Source organism: Phyllobates terribilis, unplaced genomic scaffold, assembly GCF_046119375.1.
Source record: "Phyllobates terribilis strain yellow unplaced genomic scaffold, ASM4611937v1 Scaffold_66__1_contigs__length_7565176, whole genome shotgun sequence".
NCBI classification, from domain to species: domain Eukaryota; kingdom Metazoa; phylum Chordata; class Amphibia; order Anura; family Dendrobatidae; genus Phyllobates; species Phyllobates terribilis.
Genome location: NW_027362826.1, coordinates 1,552,860 through 1,565,757, shown reverse-complemented (window position 1 = coordinate 1,565,757; position 12,898 = coordinate 1,552,860). Strand labels below are relative to the sequence as shown.

Genomic DNA, 12,898 nt, shown 5'->3' with positions numbered 1-12,898 from the left:
TGAACGGATTATTAAAGGGAATGCCTGGGATTATGATATTGATGATGCACATGTATTGACTACACGTGGCCCCTATTGAAGTGAACGTGGCGGCACCGGGAGAGACCGCAAGTAAGTGATTTGCATATACGCGGTCACATGCCAACTAGAAGTGCATGACCTCACTCAAAGCAAGTGTATTGAGTGAGGCCAGACACAGTCTATTCAGAATGTGGCTGGAAGTATGCAAATTTATGCTAATTTCTGGCATAAATAATACAATTTGTTGCTTCCATGTCTGATGGGGAAAATAAAACAGTTTCCAATTTTTGTGCAAACAGGGGGTAAGCAATAATAAAATGATTGTCCGGCAATGTATGGCTGGGATCTATGTCTCTGAAGGAACCCCATCTACCATGTCCATAAGCCATAAAAGGGGAGATTTTCCCATTTTCAGCAAAGATATTAGTATTATAAACAATAATTCCAATCATAGACGAACCTCATGTGACACTGGATCAAACTGCCCGAACAGCTGCCCCATGGTGATGGCTTTAGGGTTCACTGTCCGGTAAATCACTTTTTCTTCTTCGCACCCTCGCTCATTCATAAGAGACAGCGTATCAGCGAGGACGTGGAGGACCTTCGTTTTTCCAGAGAACGGCTCTCCAACCAACATAAAACTGCACGGGATAAACAAAACGCAGCATGGTCCATTGTATAAAATGGAAACCGCGAAGAATAAATCCCCCGTCCCATGGACTTCTGTAGTTCCAGCTTACCCGTGTCTGACAATCATCATCTCATACGTCTGGATCATGTCCTCCAGGAAGACCTTCTCGGGCTGGATGTTGTGTCCAGCACAGCTCTCCTGTGCGCATTCAAGGAAATCCTGAGCAAAAGGAAGGTAAAATATTTCATCAGTCTGTTTACAGTGGATCCAATTAGAGGTGGGAGAATACATTTTCAGGACCCAGATCAGTATTCTGTGGCCGCTGGACGGGACCCCTGAGAGCCGCCTCTTAGCTGCCGGCATCCCCGGCTCCTCTTCTGATTATATGGCCTGGTGTACATCATGCTGCAACCATAACATCATGCCAGGCCGGCTAATCTGAAGAAGAGCCGGGGGGCAGGAAGAAATAAGGTGGCTCTCAGGGGTCTCATTCAGTGCCCACTACTGACCTGATGTCACACACAGTGTAGGAAAGACAAAGTGCGACACAAAGGGATGAGGGGAAGGGAGCCCCGACACTAGGGAAAGGGGGAAATGGAGACCTCCTAGGCTGATCTGCAATCACCCTGTCTCCCCTACCGACTCTATATTGGTTCCTCACCAATTGCCGTACAGGAACCTATCCCTGTATTTCCTTAGCGTTTGGCCCTGGATAGGGAAGGGGGGGGGTGAGCACTAGTCGATCCCCACTGACAACTAAAGACAGCAAGGGGAGACAGACACGGGGGAAGTAGCTTAGCTTGAGTCGACTTCAGAGAGATGGCACACACATCCTCTTAGCACCAGAGAGGAAGTAAGAACTGTACTTGCTCCAAGCCTTCACAAGGGGTCATGTGAATATCACTGGCACCTCTGTGTAGCAACCAGGAAGTATTTAAACACCCAGGCCTGATTGTCAATTAGAGCAGGAGGGAGGTAGCCGCTGGGTCCTACAGTGAGACCGCTAAGAAGATGTCTGTAATGCCAAACGAAGGGATCTCCTGCAACCAACTGCAGGGCGACTGTCACATCTGACGCACCCATGACACCTGGCCATTGGATCAGTCTCCTGCAAATTGATTCATTCATCTAAAAAAAAATGTCTCCATAATCTACAACTAAACTAGCGATAAATCACTCACAGATGTTTCAACCATTTTTTTTCTACATCAGATCATCTTGCATTGGAGGTATAAGTGAGCCCCCTTACCGCTGGTGCCCCTGTGCAGCTGCCCAGGTTGCACTAATGGGACCGGACGATGAGTGACAAGGTCATGTAACCCAATTCCAAAGCAGTGGATCAGGATCGGGTGATTTCAATGGGATTGGTCTACCATCTACTGTGTATGGGGGCCTCATGACAGATTATGTTGGGGGACATAAAAATCGGCCGGTTGGAATTTAATCACCCGATCCTTACTTTCTGACCGTGAAATTAGCAGCTGCCATAAGATTCTGGCAGCGACTCTGTCATAGAGAAAACAGGAGCGAGCATTCCTGAATATGGGGGAGCCGGGAAAGACGGAAGGAAGGAAGGAAGGGAGACACAGATCCATTACTAGTGGGTTGGCGGAGCCCCACAGGGATAGTTCACCTCAGATTTATAAAAAAGTGACGACCGGCCCCTCCAACTTAAGCTCCTCCTACTCCCATGTTCTCCAGTCCGTACACAAGCTAAGGAAGAGCAGACAACACCAGCAGAACAGTACAACCCATTCTGAAAAATTCAGAAATGTGAGAAAACAGGTTATGCAAATAACAGCAAAAAAACACACAGTCCTAGGTACAACTCACTGGACCTGACAACTGCGATGAGCTGGCGATGCTGGAAAAGAGCCCTAGTGCGCCAACCCCAGACCAGATGACCGCCATCAGGAAAGGGTCGCGCCGCATCTAGAAACAAAAAAATACTTCTGCCATGGGAGGGTGCTGTGTCTCCCTTCCTTCCTTCGCTGAAAAGGATTTTACAGGTAAGTTCTTACCAAAATCCGTCTTTCAGCAGCAGAAGGGAAGGAAGGGAGACACAGATCCATTACTAGTGGGACGTCCCAAAGCAGTCCAAAATTCTAGGGTGGGAAATAGTGGCAGAATCTCCAACACACCAACAACTTAGGTAAGTGCGCAACCAGCGCCGAATAAAAAATAAAATAAAATAAAGAGGTAACTTAAACCACCGCCGCCTGCAGGACCCTGCGTCCCAAGGCCGCATCGGCGGAAGCACTCACGTCCACTTTATAAAATTTAGTAAAGGTGTGAACGGAGCGCCAGGTAGCCGCCCGGCAGAGCTGCGCTGCCGAGGTCCCCTGACGAAAAGCCCATGACGAACCAACAGCCCTCGTGGAATGAGCTCGAACTTTAACCGGACAAGGCTCGCCCTTGAGCCGGTACGCTTCCAGGATAGCCGAACGTATCCACCGAGCTATAGTGTCCTTGGAAGCACGCTGACCACGTCGACGACCAGCAGGAATCACAAAAAGAGAGTCCAATTTCCGAAAACCTTGCATGATTGTAAGATAGAACTTCAATGCCCGCACCAAATCCAACGAGTGCAAGGCCCACTCCTTTGGACTCTTCGGCTTCAGACAGAGAGAAGGTAACACGATGTCCTGATTGACGTGGAAATGCGACACCACTTTAGGTAAAAAATCTCCACGGGTACGAAGCACCACACGATCCGGAAGAAATTCCAGAAAAGGTGGCGAGCAAGACAGTGCCGCCAACTCCGAAACCCTTCTCAAAGAGGTGACCGCTACCAGGAAGGCCACCTTCCAAGAAAGCAAGTAAAGCGTAGCTGAATCCATACGCTCAAAAGGCTCATGCTGAAGAGCTTCCAGGAATAGATTAAGCCGCCAAGGAGCCACAACCGCCTCCCGAGGCGGAAACTGACGAGCAACCCCATGAAAAAAAGAACGCACGTCCCTACGTGAAGCAATAGCCCTTCGAAAAAGCGCGGATAGTGCAGATACCTGACCTCGTAAGGTACCAACTGCTAGACCCTTGGCCAAACCATATTGCAGAAAAGCCAAGAAGTTGGGGATGGAAAAAACCCTCGGGTTCCTTGACGATCCAGAACACCAAGAATAAAAAGACTCCCAAGTTCTGTGATAAATCCTAGTCGTGGCTGGACCTCTGGCAGAAATAACCTCGGACGAAAAACCACGACGGTTCAAGATCTCGGTCTCAAGTGCCACGCCGTCAAACAAAGTGACTTCAGGTCCGGATGACGAATGGGCTCTTGGATTAACAGGTCCGGGCGAAGAGGCAGTGGAAACGGAGGCGCCGCCAGAAGAGACACCAGCGTCGAACACCACGTCCTCCGTGGCCAATCCGGCGCTACCAAAATTGCTGATACTCTTTCCAGTTTGATCCGCCAAATCACCAAAGGAAGTAAGGATACTGGCGGAAACACATAGATCAGCTCGAACTGGTCCCACGGGGCCACTAGAGCATCTACCGCCACAGCCTCCGGGTCCCTGTACCTGGACATGAATGTCGGAACCCTGGCGTTCAGCCTGGATGCCATCAAATCCACCTGAGGAGTCCCCCACCGGGAGCACAGCAGTGCAAACACTTCCGGATGAAGACTCCATTCTCCGGGATCCACCTGCTTGCGACTGAGGAAGTCCGCCGAGATATTCAGCACACCTGGGATATGAATCGCGGAGATGGCTGGAACCCTGGACTCGGCCCAAACCAGGATCCGAGAGACCTCCATCATGAGTCTGGAACTCCTCGTCCCGCCCTGATGGTTGATATACGCGACAGCCGTCGCATTGTCCGACTGAATCCGGACCGGCAGACCGCTCAAAAGGACCGTCCAATGTCGGAGGCAGAGAAAAATTGCTCTCAACTCATGTTGATCGGTAGAGACGACTCCTCTGACGACCAGACCCCCTGAACCCAGAGGTCGTTCCAAACCCCCCCCCAGCCAGTCAGGCTGGCATCGGTGGAAATCACCGACCACCTTGGGAGAAGAAAGGATTTCCCCAGGGATAGAGTTTCCGGACGTAACCACCATCCAAGAGACTCTCGCACCCTGCGGGAGATAAAGACCGAGCGATCCAGTGAAGTCGGCGATCGATCCCAACTGGTCAGAATAAGATTTTGGAGATCCCGGGAATGAAATTGTGCAAACGGTACGGCTTCCATTGTCGCCACCATCAGACCCAGAAGGCGCATGCATTCCCGAAGGGACATTGCCATCGCCGACCTCATAGCCTGGACATGGCGACGAAGGTTCGTTTGTTTGTCCGGAGGCAGGGACACCACTGCCCGTACTGTGTCGAAATGCATCCCCAAGAACAGGATTGACTGCGTCGGTTTTAATGACGACTTCTTCCAATTGACCAGCCACCCGAAGTCCTCCAGGTGCTGGAGGGAGAGATCGCGAGCAGTCATCGCCTCCTCCGCTGTGGGCGACACAATCAACAGGTCGTCCAGGTTGGGTAGAATCATAACTCCTTGTTTTCGAAGAAGCGCCATGAGTGGCGCCAGAATCTTTGTAAAAACCCTGGGTGCCGAGGCCAACCCGAATGGTAGGGCCACAAACTGGTAATGGGCCTGACCTATGGCGAAACGCAGGAAACGCTGGTGAGCTCTGCCGATAGGGACATGCAAATAGGTGTCGCGGATGTCGATCGACACCAAGAAATCGTACTGCGACAGGGCCGCTACGACAGAGCGGAGAGACTCCATGCGGAATTTCCGGGTCCGGACATGCAGATTCAAATCTTTGAGATCCAGAATGGGGCGAAACTTGTCCTCCTTTTTGGTGACCACAAAAAGGTTGGAGTAAAACCCCTTTCCCCGGTCCTCTGGCGGAACCGGGACCACCACACCCTGCTGCAGAAGAGTGTCTACCTCCCGCAGCAGTGCTGCAGCCAGCTTGGGCTCGGACGGGGTGCGTGACTGACGAAACCTGTCCGGGGGACGAGAGTGAAACTCTATGAAATAGCCTGCCAACATAACTCGCGTCACCCAGGCGTCCGAAATGTGGGACGCCCAAATCGACCCGAATTGTAGCAGACGACCTACCACCCGAGAGCCCTCGAGCGGAATCCTGGCGTCAGTCCGCCTTAGCGGGCTTCTTGTCAACCTCCCGTTTGTCCTGACGGAAATGTTGCTTCCAGGAAATACGGGATTTCTGGGTGGACTTCTTACCGGAAGCCGAGGGACGACCCGATCCCCAAGAAGGCTGACCGAACCGCCCCCTGGTCCGAAAGGACCGACGACCACCACTGGCACTTGACCTGCCAGACGTGGAAGCCGCCGCCTTCCGCTGAGGCAAGGCAGCATCCTTAGCCTTGGCCTTAGCAATCAGCTCCGTGAGGTCCGAACCAAAAAGATGACCGCCTTTGTACGCTAGACTAAGCAAACCTTGTTTGGATACTGCGTCTCCAGTCCACTGTTTATGCCACAGTGCTCTCCTGACTGTGACGGCCGAAGATTGAGACCTGGACAGAATGGAAGTAGTATCCAGTACTGCGTCCCTGCCATAATGTGTCGCCTCTTCCAACAGCTGGAAAAGCCTTTCCACTTCCGACAGCGGAGTTCCATCCTGCCATGCCGTCCGCAGCTGGTCCAACCACCGCAGAGAAGCCTCACCGGCCCACATGGCCCCCAAGACTACACGGAATCCATGACCCGCGGCCTCGTAGATGGACTTCGCCGCTAACTCCGTTCTTCTGTCCAGAGGCTCCTGAAGACTGGCCTTCCCTTTAACAGGAAGCAAGGAAGATTTGCTAAGCTGAGACAGAGGAAGGTCCACTTCAGGGGAGGGAACCCAATTAGCGATCGTCTCCGTGGCGCAGGGATACAAGGCATAAAAAAAACGCATCCCCTGGAAGCATTTATCCGGACACCGGCGTTCTTTCTCCACTGCCTCGTTAAGTTCATCATGCGCCGGTAATGTTGAACGAGCCCGACGCGACTCCTGATACAGCCGGGCCGACTTGCCAGGCTTTGTCAGCTCTTCAGACAGCTGTAACGCTTCCCGCATGGCTCCAATAAGAGCATCCACGCGGCCCGAAAGCGAAGCAGGACGACTCTGCCGATCCTCATCCTCAGAATCGGAGATTTCACCAACCGAGCTTGTTGGTGAATCTGGAGCCTCCGATGCACCGCACGGAGGAGACAGCGCCACCCTCTGGCGCTTCTTGCCTCGTGGTGTCGGTTGCGACTTAGCTGACACCCAATGACCCAGGAGGTTAGAAAGACTGTCAATGGAGCGGGTGAGAGCCTCCACTTTAACATCACTAAGGGTCGAACTTGACGCCGTCGAAGACCTGGGTGTATCAGAAATGCGAGACCGATCCTGAAACGGATCGGGAGAGAGGTCCGCGCCCCCTGGTCCCTGATCCGTCATGCCTCCCACATCAGATGCCAGCATGTTAGAATGAGTATGGTAACCTAGGGTGTGCGAAAATAGCTAACACAGCCTGCTTCCACAAAAAAAAAATTCCCCCCTTTTTTTTTTTTTTTAACTTTTAAGGCACTGAAGGGTTAAAACTCTCCTCTAGAGAGAGTTACCCCAGCCCTGCAGAGCAAAAGTTAACCTAACAAACTGGGGAGAAGCGCCCTCTGAAACAGAAGTGTGCACCCCCAGAAAGAGTTAACAGCCCTGTTGAGCAGACGCCTTCAGAAGGGGTTAATGCTGCTGACACGCTAAATACCTCACTGCCTTAAGAGGTCAGAGAAGTGAGAGTGTCCAGAAAAGCGGTAGCGGCAAATAGCACCTTGCCTGCCTTAGCAGGTCAGCCAAGGTGCTCTGCAATGGAAAGAACAAAAAGGGAGCCTCTGCCTACAGGCAGAAACGACTCACCAGTGCCGCGGTGACTGCTCCTTCTGAGCTGTGAGGGCGGTGAACGGGGAGCAGAGAGCCGGAGGTGCACGTGGAGGGAAGCCGGAAGGAGGGAGAGGGGCGGAGAGCTCAGCGCGCGCTAAGCCAGGAGCTTCCTGTCAGAACTACAATGACAGGAAGCCGAACGACGCGAAGCCCGGCCCCCCGAGCTCACTCACAGAGCCCGCGCTCAGAGAGAAAGCGCGCGCTCTCCTGAAGGCTTCCTGCCTAAAAGTGACGGCAGGAAGCCAAGATAATAAAGCCACGCCCCCCGTTCCAACGGAGCCGTGCTCCTCCGTCCCTGCTCCCCAGCCCCCAGGGTCAGAGAATGCAGCGGTGATCCTCATACACCGTCTGCAAATACAGAAAAGCAGAAAATCACCACATGAAATAACGGCGGCGGCCGCACTCATACACAGAGCACTTACCCCGCTGTGCGCCACAGGGACCCCCAGGGATGTGTGGTGCTGTGACCCCACAGGCGGTGTGCGTCTCTGCCAGGAAGCGCCCTATGTACCCCGGGGCCGGCAGGTTACTGCGGGGACCTCCTTAAGGGGTACGCAGGTCTGCCAGGGGAGGGCAGGGGTCCCGGCAGCGCCGAGACCCCCTGAGACCTCTAGACCACGGGGGGTCCAGGTCTCCTTTGGTAAAAATAAAAAATCTTCTGAGGAGCTGCAAAGGCAGCGACTATCCTCTGCGACCTCAAATTTCAGACTGGAGAACATGGGAGTAGGAGGAGCTTAAGTTGGAGGGGCCGGCCGTCACTTTTTATAAATCTGAGGTGATCTATCCCTGTGGGGCTCCGCCAACCCACTAGTAATGGATCTGTGTCTCCCTTCCTTCCCTTCTGCTGCTGAAAGATAACTATCATCCAAATGATAGCTGGCCAGCTATATAGGAGCTATCACTTGCCATTAATATGCAATTTTATTACCTGGTGTAAATGCCGCTGTTCTCCTGAATCCGGTGCGGTTTTTCTTTTGCTCCTGCACCTCTCCATTCCTGAGATATAGCCTCTTTATAGAAATCTAGTTCATAATTTTTAATAGCCAAGTGGGCGTGGTCATCAAGTCCTCTCTGTGGGAGTCTTCAGGAAGGCCTTGCCCAGTTGGCTTAAAGGGCTAGAGGAGAGTGACAGATGTCAGGAACGGAGAGGAGCAGGAAGAAAAGAAAAACAATGCCGGAGTCAGGAGAACAGCGGCATTTACATATTTATGGCGAGGGACAAGTCCTCTTTAAGTCTTGGAAAACCCCTTTAAGACACTATTATATTTTAATACCTTATAGTCGGCTTCCGGAAGTTGAATGCCAGGGAACAGGTCACTGGTAATCCCATTGAACAGAGGAATATCATGAGACAAAAATTTGGGTTCGTTTACATCCTTAATTGACGGCAAGAGCTAAATAGAATGAAAAAGGATTAAATGATAAAATAATTCATATACAATATGACATGAAACAATATTAAAAGTGAAGAACCCCATTACAAAGGAGCAGTCAGCTCTTGTGGTATGTCTGTATTAGTAAAGAATAGTATTCTCCAAAAAATAAGTATGAAACCTCTTTTCCTAAAACTCTACATTGTATCGTCCCTCTGTTATACCTCCTGGAAATGTATGTGTAAATGACATATAATGTATATATAATCTATATAGGGGACAACCCTATACAATCTGACTGTGCCCAAACAGTGGTGACATTGTCAGACTGTGTAGGGTACTTGTTATTGCCAGATTTCAATTAATTCCTACATTTCCAGGAATGATAAAAGAGGAACGGAACGCTGCTGAGTTGCAGTAAATTATGCTGCAGAATTGTTTCTCCATAGGGAATAGATGTGGCCTCTGTGTTGCACTGTTAATTGCCGGCTGCAGAATGAGTTAAGTGAGATACTGTCAGTGAACTCGTTTTTGCTGGCTGACGGGGAGTTTGTAAATGTTTTATCTGTCTTTTTCTGAGCTCCTCTCAGTTTATTTATGACCACAGACCTTATCAAAATTGAATGTGCAGGGAATCAAAAAGCCGGTGAAAGCCAAGCGATGCAAAATTTTTAATAAAAAACAATTGTTAAGATGATTTTTAGCCTAAAATACATGCGTTTAAGTTAAAAATCAAACTGTCCCATAAGATGAACAAGCTACGTGTTTAACAACTATAGTTTTGACACTTTTGCACAGATGAGATCTAACAAGCCAGGAACAGTAATGTGCAGACATTATTTGCAAGTCTCTGTCTGCTATTATAAAATCAGACAGCTGTAATTTTTGTGATCCAAATGCTTCTCGGTAAGATGGTAATGCTGTCCTATACGAGATGTAAAGCGACCAACAGTTCAGAACTTACAAGAATCTCTTCATTTTCATGGGGGAATTTCAGCTTCAGATTGCCAGCAGCGGTCAGCACAGCCTTTACTGCACGCATCCCATAATCATAATGGAACTGGGACGAGAGCGGCTCCGAGCACAGCCGGGAAGTCATTACCATCTTCACCGAGAGAGGTTTAGCGTGCAGAAAAGCGTAAGAATAAAGGCCGATCTCCGCAATCAGAGCATAGTTGGGGACCATCATTGCTACAGTCCGGAAAAGAACCAGAAATGCGCAAACCAGATGGGTCAGTCAACAAATTAAACTAAATTACTGTAAACTAGGCAGAGAGCCGGGGAACCCATTCTGTCCATTTACACTATCCTCCACCTCAGACCTAAAAGTGATGTGTCTATTCCACATCAGAGGAAAGTCAGTCAAAGTGTGGTTAAAGGGGTATTCCCATCTCCAAGATCCAGTCCCAATATGTAATAGGGGTAATAATAATAATGTTTGCAAATATCTCCAATTAGAAATGTAGTATAGTTCTTCTGATTAGCTATGTTGCTTACCCCCATGTGCAGGACATTGCAGTAGCTTAGGTTTCCATGGTTACGACCACTCATAGTAACAGTTAGTTACTTGCTAGTGGTCGTAACCATGGATACCTAAGCTACTGCTATGTCCTGCACATGGGGTAAGCGACATAGCTAATCAGAAGAACTATACTACATTTCCAATTGGAGGTATTTGCTATTAATATTATTATTACACCTATTACATATTGGGATAGAATCTTGGAGATGGGAATACTCCTTTAACACTTTCCAAATCTCTCTCCACACCTCTACTGTGTCCATTTTGGAAAATAGGAGAATGGGACATCAATATTAAGGAGCTTGCAGAAATGAGGGCATCAGGTGTGGTGATTATACATAGGAAATGTGCAATCTCATATAGGTTTGGGGGAGAATAATCCCTTTGATGAAATCTTATGTTTCTTTTGTAAACCTAGCATTTACTTGAAAGTTTGTGAACCCCTCAAAAATTTCTGTATTACTGCATAAATTTGACTTAAAGCTACATCAGTCTGTGAGGTCACAAAGTAACTCAAGGTAACCGCTAAGCAACTAAAGGCCTCTCCTCACATTAGCTAATGTAATTGTTCATGAGTCCACCATCAGAAAGACAATGAACAACAATGGCGAGCATGGCAGGATTGCAAGGAGAAAGGCAATGCGATTTAAAATGTCACTGCTAAAACTCACCTGGGCACATCAATAGCTAACTGGAATAATGCTTTGTGGAAGGATGAGGCCAAGATAGAGATTTTAAGTGAGAAGCTATATGTTTGCAGAAAGAAAATACTGCATTACAGCATAAGAACCTCCTATCATCTATGAAACACAAAGATGGTAATCGTAACCTGCTTTGGGCCTGTTTTGCTGCACTTGGCCAAGGACGGCTGCCATCATTGATGGAACAATGAATTCTAAAATCTATCAGCAAATGCTAAAGGAAAATATCAGGATATCAGTTCATGTAATGAATCTCAAGAAAACGTGGGTCATGCAGCAAGACAATGGCCCAAAGACACAAGTCGCTCTACAAAAGAATGGTTGAATAAACATAAAGCTTTGGAATGGCCGAGTCATAGTCCTGAGCTTAATCCTATAGAAATGTTGTGGAAGGACCCGATGCAAGGCACTGGGACTCTTTACCTTGAGGTTATCCGGCAGCTCAGAACGTCCCGCGTAGCCAGGATTCATGGTAATGGCTAAGAAGCAATTTGGGTTAAGCTTCAGCTCTGTTCCTTCGAAGTTGAACATGTCCATCTTCGTCTGGATGGCTCTCTGGATGCGGAGAATCTGTTGGGCCACCACGGACAACACCTCCAGCTCAATATGGTTAAACTCATCAAAACACACCCATGTTCCCGATGATGCCAGCCCTTTGAAAAACTAAAAAAAAGTATATACAGTACAGACCAAAAGTTTGGACACACCTCATTTAAAGATTTTCTGCATTTACATGACTATGAAAATTGTACATTCACACTGAAGGCATCAAATTATTAATTAACACATGTGGAATTATATACTTAACAAAAAAGTGTGAAACAACTGAAAATATGTCTTATATTCTAGGTTCTTCAAAGTAGCCACCTTTTGCTTTGATGACTGCTTTGCACACTCTTGGCATTCTCTTGATGAGCTTCAAGAGGTAGTCACCGGAAATGGTCTTCCAACAATCTTGAAGGAGTTCCCAGAGATGCTTAGCACTTGTTGGCCCTTTTGCCTTCACTCTGCGGTTCAGCTCAACCCAAACCATCTCTATTGGGTTCAGGTCTGGTGACTGCAGTGCAGGTCATCTGGCGTAGCCCCCCATCACTCTCCCTCTTGGTCAAATAGCCCTTACACAGCCTGGAGGTGTGTTTGGGGTCATTGTCCCGTTGAAAAATAAATAGCATGCTGCTGCAAGATGCTGTGGTAGCCATGCTGGTTCATTATGCCTTCAATTTTGAATAAATCCCAAACAGTGTCACCAGCAAAGCACCCCCACACCATCACACCTCCTCCTCCATGCTTCACGGTGGGAACCAGGCATGTAGAGTCCATCCGTTCACTTTTTCTGCGTCGCACAAAGACACGGTGGCTGGAACCAAAGATCTCAAATTTGGACTCATCAGACCAAAGCACAATTTTCCACTGGTCTAATGTCCATTCCTTGTGTTCTTTAGCCCAAACAACTCTCTTCTGCTTGTTTCCTAGCAGCTATTTTACCATGAAGGCCTGCTGCACAAAGTCTCCTCTTAACAGTTGTTGTAGAGATGTGTCTGCTGCTAGAACTCTGTGTGGCATTGACCTGGTCTCTAATCTGAGCTGCTGTTAACCTGCGATTTCTGAGGCTGGTGACTCGGATAAACTTATCCTCAGAAGCAGAGGTGACTCTTGGTCTTCCTTTCTTGGGGCTGTCCTCATGTGAGCCAGTTTCTTAGTAGCGCTTGATGGTTTTTGCAACTGCACTTGGGGACACTTTCAAAGTTTTCCCAATTTTTCGCACTG

General features: G+C 48.9%; 1 protein-coding gene across 1 annotated transcript; it reads right to left on the bottom strand.

Annotated features, from left to right (window-relative positions):
• Nucleotides 1-469: 469 nt before the first annotated feature.
• LOC141193541 (dynein axonemal heavy chain 12-like) lies at nucleotides 470-11,744 on the bottom strand. The gene is made up of 4 exons (XM_073662141.1): nucleotides 11,555-11,744; nucleotides 8,810-8,929; nucleotides 762-871; nucleotides 470-662 (listed from the first exon to the last, which is right to left on the bottom strand). Exons 1-4 carry the CDS (start codon nucleotides 11,666-11,668, stop codon nucleotides 470-472), a joined length of 537 nt encoding a protein of 178 aa, XP_073518242.1. The 5' UTR covers nucleotides 11,669-11,744.
• Nucleotides 11,745-12,898: the final 1,154 nt, after the last annotated feature.

What these genes read in the sequence shown, in the direction of transcription:
- LOC141193541 (XM_073662141.1), bottom strand. Translation starts at nt 11,668, where the DNA reads ATGGACATGTTCAACTTCGAAGGAACAGAGCTGAAGCTTAACCCAAAT. An exon ending in AGCTGCCGGATAACCTCAAG is followed by an intron (nt 8,930 to 11,554) that starts GTAAAGAGTCCC and finishes CATTCTATTTAG; the next exon opens with CTCTTGCCGTCAATTAAGGA. An exon ending in TTCCGGAAGCCGACTATAAG is followed by an intron (nt 872 to 8,809) that starts GTATTAAAATAT and finishes CCTTTTGCTCAG; the next exon opens with GATTTCCTTGAATGCGCACA.